This window comes from Rhinopithecus bieti, unplaced genomic scaffold, assembly GCF_001698545.2.
Source record: "Rhinopithecus bieti isolate Rb0 unplaced genomic scaffold, ASM169854v2 scaffold_14549, whole genome shotgun sequence".
In the NCBI taxonomy this organism is placed as follows: Eukaryota; Metazoa; Chordata; class Mammalia; order Primates; family Cercopithecidae; genus Rhinopithecus; species Rhinopithecus bieti.
In genome coordinates, this window is record NW_016808027.1 from 1,581,544 (window position 1) to 1,597,629 (window position 16,086).

Consider the following 16,086-nt stretch of genomic DNA (forward strand, 5'->3'; position numbering starts at 1 on the left):
GTCCTTTGTAGGGACATGGATGCAGCTGGAAACCATCATTCTCAGCAAACTATCGCAAGAGCAGAAAACCAAACACTGCATGTTCTCACTCATAGGTGAGAATTGAACAATGAGATCACTTGGACTCTGGAAGGGGAACATCACACACCAGGGCCTATTATGGGGAGGGCGGGGGGAGGGATGGCATTGGGAGTTATACCTGATGTAAATGACGAGTTGATGGGTGCTGACGAGTTGATCGGTGCAGCACACCAACATGGCACAAGTATACATATGTAACAAACCTGCATGTTGTACACATGTACCCTAGAACTTAAAGTATAATAAAAAAAAAAAAAATTCTTCTTTGGAGTAAATGACATTTCATTAAGTTATGTGCATGTATCACTCAACAACATAAGCAAATTTCAAAATACAAAAAAATTTTTTTAAAAAGTTGTTCTCTTATGGATGTGAGAAGCATGTGGTACATTCATGGTATATGCGGATGGCATGGGCTTTGGAAGAGGGGTGATGTATTTAAGTGACAGAATGATGGTCTAGACTTAGCACCAGAAAGGCAAAAGTTAACTTCCTTTAGCCTGGCAAGTGTAGGTGTTTTCTATTGGAAGAGACTTTGAGTAAATGGGGACATTTAAAGAAAGAAATGTTTCATTAAAGTGGTAATTTGTATAAAAAAGAAATTCTACAGGACTCACGGGATTGGCAGAGGAGTAAACACCAAGATGAATCATGACTGGGGAGGCGAATGATTGAGGTGGACAGGAATGAAGATCTGGGAGCTAAATGCAACTGGAGGGTTAGAGTAGATGGTCTCTTGGACTGCTAGGAATTGACAGAACATTCTTCTGTTTTATACCTACAAAGTTTGACCAATACTTTTCCCTCTGCTTCTGATGTTCTACTTCCATCCCCCTCAGCGTTTTCTGCCTCATTCAGATTTAAGATTCTAAGCTCAAATGTTTGTATTTCATTACTGGAAATCATCCCTGGCACTCCTTCCTCACCTCTTCCCCAGCTTCAGACCCCTTCTTAGCATTCCCATACCACCTAGTACACTTCCTTATCTTAAAACTTACTATTTTATATTAAAATTACTTTTTTGTTAATTGTTTATTTATCAGTAGAAACTCTTTCTTAGCCCACATATTCATGTTTCATAGTTCAGGAACGCAAGTCAGTGACAAACTTCTGCGTAATTTAGCCCAAAGAAATTCTTTGTATTTCAAAATCACTTTGTGTTCCAAAAGATACCAGTCTTCTTCATCTCCTCAAAATCTTTGATGGAATCATAATTTCTGAAGAAATCTGTGTGTGCCTTCTTTCTTGGTTTAGCCACAGCAAACAGAGAGAGATCTGCAACCCCCAGGGATACAGCGAATGTTCCAACAACATGAAATTTCAGGCACTTAGCCAAAAGGCCACATATCTAAGGTTTTGTCATAGCACAGAAGCTGTGGTGGTTGTACTTGATAGGTATGTCACCACTGCCCTTCCTGGCCGACAGAGAAGTGGAAAAATTACTTTTTTTTTTTTTAACTTCCCCTACAAAATACTATGATCCTCTGAGGCAGAAGGTTTGTTTGTGGGGGAGGAGGGGGTTATTGTTTTGAGACAGAGTCTTGCTCTGTTGCCCAGGCTGTAGTACAGTGGCACAATCATAGCTCACTGCAGCCTCAATCTCCAGGGCTCGAGCAATCCTCCTGCCTCAGCCTAGCAAATAGCTAAGACTTCAAGGTCCATGCCACTATGTGCAGCTAATTTTTTTTTTTTTAATTTTTTGTAGTGACAGGGTCTCACTATGTTGCCCAGGCCAGTCTCAAACTCCTGGGCTCAAGCAATCCTCCTACCCCTGCCTCCCAGCTGGCTGGGATTACAGTTGTAAGTCCATGTTTTAGTCCTCTCTTTTCCTCAGGGAGGTAGCACAGAGCCTGGAACAGAGCTGGTATCAACAATTATTTGTTTAACTGAACAAAGAAGTTAGGCCCCTGTGTTTTGATTGTAAGATGAGCGTGGCAAGTGCCTGGACTTTCTCTGACTCTTTATTCAAGGTCCAATGGTAGTGCAGGCCAATGAGTTAAAGCAAACTCTGTGGCCAGTTAGCAGCTCATTGTTAAGGCCAGGAACACTACCTTTATCCTCAGTGTCTCCTTTGTTTCTAGAATGCAGAGGCAGTCTTTGGCAAGTGATGAATGGTAAGGGAACACTTCCTGACATTTATGTTTGAGCAACCAGAATTTTATGTGATGCTGTTACAGTGATCACTGCACAGAGTATTCGTCCTGGTGCATTGCTGTCATTTGTCTTTGTACAAAGATCTTCGTGATGAATAGATTTGAAGGACTTTATGTTATGGTTCATGAACAGAATTCTCATCAAGACCCAGGCATGTTTTATTGAGTTCGTGCCTTGGCAGTTCTTCTGGATAAAATATTTCATTGACCTTCCCAGAGACATCGTAAAACATCTAACTGCAATTTCTCATTTTTGTGTTAGGGCATTCATTATTTGACGGTCTTTGTCTGCTTAAACAATTCCTTCTGCTTTCTTTGTCATTGAAACTGAACTTTCAATGTTGCTATTCTTTTCTTTTGGAGTATATCCTTCACTTTCTTCCTTAAGGTTTTGCTTTAAAACTCCATTTTACTTTTCATTCCTCCATTAGACGTTTCTCCATTGGGCTTTTCAGAGGACTAGAAAGCCTTTTCACAAAGAACTTGAACTCACAGGAAGGAAATGATAAGGAAACTTAAAGTAATTACCTTTGCATCTTAGTTGTCCTCCCTCCTCACCCCTCTTCAACTCCAGCATAGAACTAGACCTTATTTTTCCCAAGCAACCAATAATAAAAATGCAGAAAATGTTATGTCCTCCTTTTATTAATCAGACCATTAGGCGTTATTAGGCATATTAGACTTGCATACTATGTATACAGGCACTATGCTAATTAGTCGATAGAAAAATGAAGAAGATAGCCAGTGCCTTCAAGGAATGCATAATCTAATCAGGATGATGAACGAAAGGTTGCAAGTACCTTCTCTAAATCTTTGCTTAAAAAAAAAAAATCTTTGAGTTAATGTAATATACTTTCCTGATGGCGTTATATAATCACATTAGCTTCTCTATATGGGGAACTTAGCACAGTTCCTGGCCTATAGTAAAAGGTTCAGTAAATGGTGATTATACTAATGGATAGATACAGAGTAAGTAGAAACATGAAGAAGGCAGTGGACATGGCATCTCTACTTAGACATAAAGAAGGAATACTGGGGAAAATTGTATGTACCAATGAAATATAAGGTACATTTAGAGAACCATAAGTAAGTAATTGGTCTGTTGGAACAGAGGGATGAAGGAAGGAAGCTTAGTAAGAGATGAGGCTTCTGAGGTAGGCAGGAATTTAGATAATTAATGGGGGACATTAATCTTGTAAGGAATGGGGGACATTAATTAATATTAAGCAGGGGAGTCTTAAAATTAGTTAATTAATGCTGAAGAAAATTTCTCGTATACTACGTGTCTCTCTTAGGTCTCACTTGCTCTGGAGCCTCTGTCAGAAACTTACGACAGCTACCATCCACTTCCTACCACTGACATGACAGAAAATGTGCTTTTATCTAAGCAGGGATTCAGAGAGAATACTGAACCCAGCAGTACCCAGTTTCAGGTTCCATCAAGGCCTCGCGACATACATACCATCAAAATTGATGGAAAAGAGTTAGGAGCCAACAGCAGTAGATCAACCACTCCGAGGTAATTACCACACCTAATACCAGTCAATCTGTCAGTTAACTCCACTGTACTTGTGATATCTGCCTTTCATTTATGGTTGAGTAAAAGATTAACAACAGAGAGAGGCACAGTCCTCATTTAGCTGATAACTGTGAAGCACTCACTCTGGTCCTGGTTTGATACTAGGTGCTGGGCCTAGAAATAAGTAAGACATAATTTCTGTTTTTGAGGACTACTCACAATCTCACAATGAAGCCACTCACAATGAAGCCAACATACAAATAAATGACTAAATGATATCCAGATGCAGGACACATGTTCATGAGGGAAAGAGGGAAAGGGAGCTATTCTGTGAAAGAGAATGGAATAAGAATCAGGTTTTTGTTTTAAGTAATTATTTATGAAGCATTTGCTTTGTGTCAGGCTCTGCTGAGCTCTTCATTTTATTGTCTCGCTTAAGCTATGACTCCCTAACTGTAGGTAAAGCATCTATTACTTCTATAATTTGGGAGATGAAAAAGATTTACAAAGTTGCATTGCAAATAAATCACCCCTTTTGAGGTCCAAACTACCTTGCCAAAACCGCTGGTCTACTTTCTGTCTCTGACAAAATAGAGTATTACCATAATAGATTATATATTGCTGATGTTCTCCTTTTTTTAAAAAAAAAACAGGGGAAAAGACCATGTATACTTTGCAGAGAACCCTGATACAATAAAGGATTCTTCCTTTGGACTACAGCACCATCTTAATTCAGGACAGAGTTTAGAGTCTGTAACTCCGAAAGGCAGAGCTCCACGGAAGCAGATGTCCCTTCTGAACAGTTCTGAATTCCAGCCTCAAATTAGAACAGTTGCCAAGAGTCACAGTGACTCATGCATTCTTTCTTCAAACAACCCCCCTACCAAGGATCTTCTTTCAGGTATGTATTTATTTGTGAACTGAGTCAGACTAAACTACGTTTATTGGGATTGCTCTACTTGTTAGCCAGCCTACAAAGAGAACCAAGACTCTTGTTTGAACTAAGTCAAATAGAAACAGGCAGTCTTGCTAGAGTCCAGCATCTTGCACCATTTAAAGACAGCCGTATTAAACCACCAGGGTATTTTTAAATAATTACTCCGTACATAAAATTGCAGGTTTGGGAAAGGAATCATTTAAAAGAAATTGGATATGAGGGGAAAACCTTTATCATAGAAAAGGGTTAGTCCTTATTTTGTCCCAAATAATTCAAGGCAAGTAAGGTTTTTGTCTCATCATCAGCATTTATTTATCCCACTGTATGGAGACTAGTACCAAATCCATTTCACATTCTGAAAACTCTTAAGTCTTAGTGAGAACATTCAGTATACAACTGCTAATCTTCATCCTGGGAATTAAATAATGACTTGTGGCCAAATAGAAGAAGAAAGGAGACAGTTTACCCTTATAAGGGCTTAGACAGAAATAAAAAAGCAAACAGGAACAGAATTAGATTACCTCATGTTACGGAGTGGTATAATAAAAGCAATTGACTTAACATTACACTGTAATGTTCAACCATGTATCTCTTTGACCTCATGATCATAACAGGAATTTGTCTACATCCCTACAAGTAAAATTTCCAAAATTAAAATATCTGTAGCATCAGAACTATTTGATTACATAATTTACATTCTTAAGCACATTTTGTAAAAGAACAAAAACATTTTGTTTATATTTTTTCAACTGAAATGTCTTAGATTCCCTACTCTAAAATATATACAGGCCGGGCACGTTGGCTCACACCTATAATCCCAACACTTTGGGAGGCCGAGGCAGGCAGATCACTTGAAGTCAGGAGTTCAAAACTAGCCTGGCCAACATGGTGAAACCCTGTCTCTACTAAAAATAAAAAACTTAGCCGGGTGTGATGGTAGGCACCTATAATCCCAGCTACTCGAGAGGCTGAGGCAGGAAAATCGCTTGAACCCAGGAGGCAGAGGTTCCTGTGACCCACGATCACACCACTGCACTCCAGCCTGGGCAACAGAGCGAGACTCTGTCTCAAAAAAAAAGAAAAAATATATATATTTTAAAATATATGTGTGTATATATATGTATACTCCAAGATTATAAACTATTAATTTTAGTCTTTAATGCAAAGACTGCATTAACAAGAAGGAAAATGAACCCACTGTACTCAGCACTTGTCAGCTCACTTGTGTAGACCAGACTTTAAGAAAGATATTTGTTGACTCAATAAACAGTTATCTATTCAGCACTACCAGATGACTGGTACTCTTCTAGGTATCAGGGCTACAGTAGTTAAAAAGAAGAAAGATATAAACTCCCGCTGTATGGGTTTTATATTGATTGGAAGACAAATGATAGACTAAATAAATAACCATGTGTTACTTGGTGATCATGGCAATGGCGATATATCAAGCCAGGAAGGTGAGAGAAGGGGATGTTAGTTTTACGTAGGTTGGCAAAGGAAGACCTCATTAACAAGGTAACATTAAGCTACTCAGGAGGCTGAGGTAAAAGGATCACTAGAGCCCAGGAGTTCGAGTCCAGCCTGGACAATGTAGCAAGATGTCATCTCTAAAAAAAAAAAAAGCAAAGAGAAAAAAGAAGGTAACATTAAAGATCTAAAGGAAAGGAGATGTGTTCCTTCTTCTTTTTTTTTTAACGTTTTTTTTTTGTTGTTGTTATACTTTAAGTTCTGGGGTACACGTGCAGAATGTGCAGTTTTGTTGCACCCATCAACCCGTCACCTACATTAGGTATTTCTCCTAATGCTATCTCTCCCGTAGCCCCCCACCCCCTGACAGGCCCTGGTATATGATGTTCCCCTCCCTGTGTCCATGTGTTCTGGAAAGGAGATGTGTTCCTTCTTTTTTTTTTTTTTTTTGAGAAGGAGTCTTGCTCTGTTGCCCAGGCTGGAGTGCAATGGCCGGATCTCAGCTCACTGCAAGCTCCGCCTCCCAGGTTTATGCCATTCTCCTGTCTCAGCCTCCCAAGCAGCTGGGACCACAGGCGCCCGCCACCTCGCCCGGCTAGTTTTTTGTATTTTTTAGTAGAGACGGGGTTTCACCGTGTTAGCCAGGATGGTCTCGATCTCCTGACCTCGCGATCTGCCCGTCTCGGCCTCCCAAAGTGCTGGGATTACAGGCTTGAGCCACCGCGCCCGGCCAGGAGATGTGTTCCTTCTAAGGAGAGTAACCAGACTGGTAAAAGGACCAGCAAGAGATAGCCTGGAGAAAACAGCTGCCACTTATTGAGCACTAATTATGCACTAGCTACTATGCCAAGTGTTTTATATGCATAATCTTATAAAAGTCATGTGAGGTAGGTATTATCCCCATTTTAAAATGAAGACACAAGCTCAGACTTAGGAAGCTCCTGTGCTATCAAAGGGGGCAGCTCTCATTATTGTCTCAGACTTTAAGGCAAAGTCCTATGCTTCTTCTTACTCTAGTTTCATTGTTTACCTAGGCCTGTTTTGTTTTGTTTTGCTTTTGCTTTTTAAATCAAGACTTTGCTGGCCAGCTGTTCAAGCCAAGCAGAATATGCCATGCACAACCCATGGGCTGTCAATGTGCAATCTCTTCAATAAGAGTTACTAGGATCTGTGGATTTAAAGATAAAACAAGACAGATTTTGACTCAGTCTGGGTTAGTAGTCTGACTTGTGCACAAATGAGAGAGGGACCACATCTCTGTAAATGGTCAAGTGTGGGCTGGATAACCTTCTGATGTGACTTTTACAGATGGGGTTAAATTATCAGGTACATAGCTGGATAAGATCTTTTTTATTTTTCAATTTCATTTTAGATTCAGAGGGTATATGTGCAGGTTTGTTACCTGGTTATATTGCATGATGCCAAGAATTGGGGTATGAATGATCCTATCACCCAGGTACTGTGCATAGCACCCAATAGTTTTTCAGCCCTTGCCCCTGTCTTCTCTCCCCCTCTAGTGGTCTCCAGTTTCTATTGTTGCCGTCTTTTTATCCCTGAGTACCCAGTTTTTAGCTCCCATTTATAAGTGAGAGCATGCAGTCTTGAGTTTCCTGTTCCTGGTATAATTCCCCTAGGAAAGTGGACTCCGGTTGCACTGGATAAGATCTTCAAAGGTCCCTTCCAACCACAAGATTAAGTGGGCCACTTTAGTAAGCATAGAACTGAGGTCGTGGGAGGGACACAACAAATACATCAACCTAATGATTTTTCTGGTCTTTGATGTGCTAATACACTACCAGAAACGAGGGGACAAAGCTGTATCAGTCAACCAGCTATTATTTATGAAACACTAACTACACAGCAGGATACTGTCCTTCTCCATTTTCAAAATAGTAATGATACATTAGATTCTTCTACTTCACATCTGTGACTATCATATCCTTTTAACCAGCCAGAGAAAAATCTAATTTAAAAGGTTAATATGATTAGGTTCTGCCTACCAAGATAATCTTCCTGTCTTAAGGTAAGCATTGATTATATCTGCAAGTCCGGGCAAGCTGGCTCATGCCTGTAATCCCAGCACTTTGGGAGGTTGTGGTGGGAGGATCACTTGAGCCTGGGAGGTTGAGGCTCCAGTGAGTCGTGATCATGCTACTGCGCTCCAGCCTGGGTAACAGAGGGAGACCTTGTCTCAAAAAAAAAAAAAATTGTTTTAAATAATTACATCTGCAAAATCCTTTCACAGTAATACCTAGACAAGTGTTTGAATCACTAGGACAAGGTATGAGTATATGAGGCACTGGGGACCTTGGGGTAGCCATCTTAGAATTCTGTCTATCACAGTGAGTGATCTTTATTTTTTAGTTTAGTTGTATTGCCACATCATACATTGAACATATGATATTTAAGATTTTTGATTTTTTTAAAGTTTTTAAGGTATATTTTGACTTCTTTATAGTAACAAATATTAGATGTTTTGATGTTTATGGACTTTGGGAGGCAAGGGCAGGAGGATAGCTTGAGGCCAAGAGTTCAAGACCAGCCTGTGCAACATAGCAAGCTACCATCTGTACCAAAAAATTAAAAAATTAAAAACAAGCCAGGCATGGTGGTATGCACTTACAGTCCTAGCTACTTGGGAGGCTGAGGTGGGAGGATTGCTTGAGCCTGGAAGTTCGAGGCTTTAGTGAACTATGATTGTACCACTGCATTTCAGCTAGGGCAACAGAGCAAGACCCTGTCTCTAAAAATATGTAAATAATGAATAAGACTATGGATATTTTTTACTTGTTTTTTTTTCTTGGCCTAACCATCATATTTTATTTTTAGAAATTATAAAATTAGACTAGGAGTTAGGCACTTTCTAAGTGCCTGTGGAACCTCAAGAAAATAATAATACCTCCTGTATCTGTTGGAATAATACTATTGGGCCTGAGCTTTTTTATTGTATTTGTTTTTATTTAGAAACAGGGTCTCACTATGTAGCCCAGGCTGGAACACTGTGACTATTCATAGGTGTGATCATAGCACACTATCCCCTCAAACTCATGGACTCAAGCAGTCTTCCCGACTCAAGCAATCCTCCTGCCTCAGCCTCCCAAGTCGCTGGGACCATGGGCACATGCTACCCTGCCCAGCTAGCACTCAGCTTTTAAAAAGAAACCTAAGAACTAAGTAGGGTCATAGATAGTATAGCAGTTAAAAGCATAGGATGTGGAATCATCTGGTTATAGATGTATTATGTGTGCATCTTGGTCAAGTTACCTACTCTCTGCCTCAATTTTTTTTCTTTTTTTTATTATATTTTAAGTTCTAGGGTACATGTGCACAATGTGCAGGTTTGTTACGTGTGCCATGTTGGTGTGCTACACCCATTAACTCGTCATTTACATTAGGTATATCTCCTAATGCTATCCCTCCCCCCTCCCCCCACCCCACAACAGGCCCAGGTGTGTGATGTTCCCCTTCCTGTGTCCAAGTGTTCTCATTGTTCAATTCCCACCTATGAGTGAGAACATACGGTGTTTGGTTTTTTGTCCTTGCGATAGTTTGCTGAGAATGATGGTTTCCAGCTTCATCCATGTCCCTACAAAAGACATGAACTCATCCTTTTTTATGTCTGCCTCAGTTTTTTATCTGGAAAACAAAAGAAGTCGTAGTATATATCTCAGAGGACTATTGGGAGGATTAAATGCGTAATACATGTTAAAATATTTAGAATAGTGCCTCGCATGTGGTAAACATTCAATAAATGTTTTCTCTCATTTCTGGTGCTGCTATTGTTGTGGGACCCCGTAAGGAATGGGGTAAATTTTACCTATCAGAAAGTCTGAAAACTCAGGTTTTATTCTGACTTTTCCATTAACCTGCTGTTTGAGTCGTGGAAGCTTTTTAGCACTCTTTTCTTCATCCGTAGAAGTATAAATTTGGTATCTGGATACAAAAAATATATAAACATTACTAACCTTATTAGATACCAACACCAGTCGGAAGAGTCAGTACATGGATATAACAACCCCACAAGAGGTCAGTCTCTGGAATGGAGACTTCATTCATTGTTATAATGCCAGCATCTAAAACAGTGCACAGTAGAAGCTCAGTAAACATCTCTTTTGAGTAAATGTCCTCAAGGAATTCTCAAGCTAATGGGAAAGGCAGATGAGTAAACTATTACAGTACACACTGGTGAGTCCCGTGATAAAAGGAAATGCCCTGAATATTCCAAATGTTTCTGCTGCATTTTGGGTTTTTCTCTTTTCTACATTTATCCTCTTCAGCTCTGTTAGAACAAGGCAATAAACTGCGTAATGCCATGGTGATTTCTGCAATGAAATCAAGCCCAGACACCAGCATGTTGTTGGACCAAGTTCATCCTCCTATTAATGAAGATTCTCTTAGAGCATCAACACAGTAAGTTACAGGATAGACAGAACCCTAACAGTTCATTTCTTAATAGTTGTTAACCTGTGTTTTTTGTCAAGTTATGGACTGGATAATCTTGGAAACGCTTATCAAATAATTCCTGATGTGGTGGGAAAGAAGCCTACACTAGGAGTTAAGATACTAAAGCTCTTATCCTAGCACTGGCACGTGCAGCATATGTAAATGGGTAAATTCTTTACTCTCTCTGAACTGGTATCCTTGGATGTAAAATGGGGATCTTCTCTCCCTACCTCACAGAAATGAGATGGGATTCTACTGTAGGAAAGAGCTTTGCAAAGTGTAAAGTTTTATTTAAGGCAGTTAAGTCTAAAGTACATTAAATTTTCTGAGTCAGACCAGCTGCATGTACGAAGTGATTATGATATAGATTTTTTCCATCTGTTAGCCACTCAGTGAGAAAGTATTTTTCTACACCTTAGAATCAGGGCCTTTTCTAGGAATCAGTTTAAAGACCACATTGAAGATCACCTCCTCCCTTCAACTGAGAATACATTTTGGAGACATGACACAAAAGCTGATACCAGAGCTATACAGCTGCTATTAGGCAGGTAAGCACTATTCAAAGGCTTTCTTCCTTTTAAACTCTTCCTCCAATTCATAGTATACAATGTTATCAGATTTATCTTCCTAAAGTAACATGTCCTTAGACTAACCAAACCCTTCCCTGTTCCTTAAACGATCACTGATTGCCTACTAAATAAAACTCCAAACTTTAGCCCTTTACTTTTGGCTTCACTTACAGAATGATCCCATTCTACCTTACCATTCTTATCTCCCAACTCTTTCCCTAACACCAGTGTTAACATGGTGTGATGAAAAGGCATGGATTTTAAACAGATACAAGTGGAAATTCAAGGTTCATCTCTAATTAGCTTTGTGGCCTTAAACAGGTATCTCTGAACTTCAGAGGCATTGGTAAAATTGGAATTGTACCTAACCTTGCAAAATTGTTGTAAGGATTAAAAAGGATGTATATGAAAGAGTAACACAATGCTTGACACATAATATTTTGAGGTTTTTTTTGTTTTTTTGTGTTTTTTTTTTGAGACAGAGTCTTGCTCTGTCACCCAGGCTGGAGTGCAGTGGCTGGATCTCAGCTCACTGCAAGCTCCGCCTCCCAGGTTTACGCCATTCTCCTGCCTCAGCCTCCCGAGTAGCTGGGACTACAGGCGCCCGCCACCTCACCCAGCTAGTTTTTTGTATTTTTTAGTAGAGACGGGGTTTCACCGTGTTAGCCAGGATGGTCTCGATCTCCTGACCTTGTGATCCACCCGTCTCGGCCTCCCAAAGTGCTGGGATTACAGGCTTGAGCCACCACGCCCGGCCGGTTTTTTGGTTTTTTTGAAACGGAGTCTCACTCTGTTGCCCAGGCTGGAGTGCAGTGGCACAATCTTGGCTCACTGCAACCTCCACCTCCCGGGTTCAAGTGATTTTCCTGCCTCTTCCTCCCAAGTAGCTGGTACTACAGGGATGCACCACCACACTTGGCTAATTTTTGTATTTTTAGTAGAGATAGGGTTTCACCATGTTGTCCAGGCTGGTCTCGAACTCTTGACCTCAAGTGATCTGCTCGCTTCAGCCTCCCAAAGTGCTAGGATTACAGGCATGAACCACAGTGCCTGGCCAACACATAGTATTTTTACTGTTGGTAGCTGTTTCTGTTAACATTATGAATAACATGTGCCCTCCAACCAGACTCATCTATTTATTGTCTCTTGTATAAAAGATAATGTCTACATTCATGTCTTGGAAAGTTAATAGAGCATAGTGGTTAAAAGCAGTATGTGCCGAAGTTTTAAAGGTTATGGGAGAGCATGTGTTTTAAAGGCTCCAAAAGCTCACACCTACAATCCCCACACTTTGGGAGGCTAAGGCGGGCAGATCACCTGAGTTTGGGAGTTCGAGACCAGCCTGGCCAACAGGGTGAAACCCTGTCTCTACTGAAAGTACAAAAACGAGCCAGGCATGGTGGTGCAGCTACTCAGGAGGCTGAGGCAGGAGAACTGCTTGAACCCTGGAGGCGGAGGTTGCAATGAGCTGAGATCATGCTACTGCACTCCAGCCTGGATGATAGAAGGAGTGAGACTCCATCTCAAAAAAAAAGAAAATAAAAAACCTCCGATTAGTTTGATTTGAAGTTTAGACTTCTGTTACAGGGAAGTAACACTACATACTCATCGTATGCTAATGGCAGGAATGAGTAGAGTGAGTAGAGGTATAATGGAAAAGGTAAGTGGAAGCCAGACTTTGATTATTGTGTTAATGAATCTGGACCTTAAAAATTATGTAAACATCAAAATGTTTTGAGCAGAAGATCACTGTCACAACAGTACGGAAAAGCATTGGATAGAAGAGATGGGAAATCATGTGGGTTTTTTTTTTTTTCTCCCTGGCAGAAGGGGAGAGGTAAGACATTAAAGGTTGAAGTGACAGAATTTGATTACTTATTAGTTGTAGAAAGAGGGCAAAGAGTAAAACATGATCCCTAGGGTTTTTGCTCTAGTGACTTCATGGATTGTAATGATTGAAATTATTGAAAATCCTCAAGCAGACATAAGGCCAAGTTCAAGTTTGAGCATGTAAATCTGTTAAACTTGAGTTGTAGACACTTAGATATGTAGAGCTGAAGCCCAAGAGAGAGGACTAGCCCAAAGATAAAAATTGGAGATTTGTTAGCTACTCTGTAATAACCGAAAGTTTTGAAGTGGACAAGATTACCCAGAGAGAGTATGGTAGAATGAAAGTAAGAATAAAAGTTAAAACTTGTATCCCCATTCCTTGCCAGGCCTGGTGGCTCACACCTGTACACCCAGCATTTTGGGTGTCTGAGGAAGGCAAATTGCTTGAGCCCAGGAGGTCAAGACCAGCCTGGGTAACATAGGGAAACCCTGTCCACAAAAAAATGCAAAATTAGCTTGGCGTGGTGGTACACGCCTGTAGTCCCAGCTACTGGGGAGGCTCAGGTGGGAGAATTGCTTGAGCCAGGAGGCAGAGGTTACAGTGAGCCCAGATCATGTCACTGCACTCTAGCCTGGCCAACAGAACAAGACCCTGCCTCAAAATAAAATAAACCTCAACAAAATGATAATGAAAGAATAGAAAAGGCATAAACTCACAGGAACCAAAAGGGGAGGTGACAGCAAGAGAAAGATGTCAATAAAATTTTGGAAGCTAGAAAACAGGTGAACAAAGGTAACTGACCTAGCAAAATAGAGAAGTCTGTATGTTTGAGGTTGAAGGACCAACAGTTTGATTGCAGTAGCCCAAAAAGACTACTGAAGGAATTAGAAACACCAAAGCAATATCTGAGTTTGAGGCTAAAAATGAGGACTGGTTAAGAAAAAATAAATAGGAGCAATTAGATCCTTCCTTCCCCTCTCCAAGATCTGGACAGACAGTATAGAATAGAGATTAATTGAAAGAGAACCTCAAACCAGATTGCCTGTATTTGAACCTGAACTCTGCCACTCACTAGTTGTAAAACATTATGTAAGTTATTTAACCACCTTCTACTACAGTTTCCTCACCTATAAAAAGGATATAACCTACTTCAGTGATATGTAGTGTGGACTCAGTGAATTAATTCCTGTAAACATCTTACAGAATGACCTCTCAATAAATGTTAGATATTATTATTATAATACCATCTCCCATCCCCAGAGCCAGAAGACTGACATTACCCTGCCCAGTGAAAGACTAGCAGTTTAATATGTAGAGGTTACAAACTGATCCTTAGATGCAAGGCTGTCAAGCAAACTGAGGGTAGTGGTGAGGACCATACCAAGGAAATGGAGACTAAATTAAAGTCTGCATATGGAATGATGAACACCCCTCCTACCTCTGATCCCCGTTACTTCTTGACTCCTAGAACACTGACAGCCACATCACCTCCCAAGTAGGAGATTGAGATTTTGCTGAGAAACCGTCTAGCTCGAGAGAAAAGAAGTGCAGATACCAGCCATTAGAGATTACTCAACAAAATGGTCTAGCTCTGCCCAATTATTTTATAATGAAACCAACCAGTCAACAAGTTTTCTCCCATTCCCAACTGGAATATGACACTTCCGGTCAGCATTTCAGTGCCTGACTTTTAATATGAACAGATAGCCACAATTTTTAGATGTTTGAGGAATGCTTCAACATGTAAACAGAGAATAATATTTAATGCAAAATTTGGAAGAGAAAGATGAGGAAAAATCCCAGAAAGTTTAACAAAAGAATGGAGTTGAAAATCAGAAAAAAATATAAAATTGAGGATATTTTAAGAAGGTTCAATGTCCAAATTATGGGAGTTCTAAAAAGAAGATGAAAGTAAAAAAAGGAGAGAAAGGAATCATAAAAGTAAATTTCCCTGAAATGAAGCACATGAGCTTTCATGTTGATATTTGAACCAAGATATCTCTCCCTATCCCTCCGAACTCACAGAAATAGAAACACCACTCCAGGCTAGGGCAGGCAAGACTTTAGGGCCCCCTCTTCCCTCAGTTACTAGTTGGTGGACTGTGTTCTCAGGGAGGGGTAGATTCAAATTATTAATACTAGCATTAGAAATTAAAGCGGGGACATTAATACCAACTGTATACAAATAAAACAGATGGTAAAGAAATACCATGAACAGTTGTATGACAATAAAGTCGACGACTTAGATGAAATGGACAGATTCCTAAACTATCTCAAGAAGAAGTAGACAACATGGACTGGGCGCGGTGGCTCACGCCTGTAATCCCAGCACTTTGGGAGGCTAAAGCGGTCGGATCACGAGGAGACTGAGACCATACTGCCTAACACGGTGGAACCCCGTCTCTACTAAAAATGCAAAAAATTAGCCAGGCATGGTGGCAGGCACCTGTAGTCCCAGCTACTTGGGAGGCTGAGGCAGGAGAATGGCGTGAACCCGGGAGGCAGAGCTTGCAGTGAGCCAAGATGGCATCACTGCACTCCAGCCTGGGCGACAGAGCAAGACTCCATCTCCAAAAAAAAAAAAGAAGAAGAAATAGACAATATGAAGAGACCTCTAACAAAGCAATTAATAATTGAAATAGTAAAAATTAACTAAAGAGATTGAATTCGTAATTTTGAAACTACCCACAAAGAAAAGCCCCGGTCCAGACAGCTTCACTGCTGAATTCTACCAAAGAAGAGTTGATACCAATTCTTCACAAACCTTTCTAAAAAATTAAAATAGTAGAGAACACTCCTCAACTCATGAGGCAAGCATTACTCTGACAGCAAATCCAGACAGGAGCATCACAAAAGAAAACTACAGATCAATATGAATGTGACACAAAAGTCTTCCAGAAAATACTTGCAAACCAAACCCAGCAACATATAAAAATAATTTTACACCATGACCAAGCAGGATTTATTCCAGGAATGAGAGTTAGTTTGACATCTGAAAATAAATATATGTGATCCACCATTATCTGTATCTGTATCGAGAGAGAGAGAAACAGATAGATAGATTTTTTTTTTTTTTTTTTTTTTTT

General features: G+C 40.1%; 1 protein-coding gene across 1 annotated transcript in view; it reads left to right on the plus strand.

Annotated features, from left to right (window-relative positions):
- C2CD3 (C2 domain containing 3 centriole elongation regulator) overlaps positions 1 to 16,086 on the plus strand; it is a 159,882-nt gene that overhangs the window by 27,175 nt on the left and 116,621 nt on the right. Inside the window, 4 exon segments of the mRNA XM_017885241.1 lie at positions 3,530 to 3,753; positions 4,407 to 4,654; positions 10,435 to 10,567; positions 11,020 to 11,148. Of these exon segments, the coding sequence (XP_017740730.1) occupies positions 3,530 to 3,753; positions 4,407 to 4,654; positions 10,435 to 10,567; positions 11,020 to 11,148 (734 nt within the window).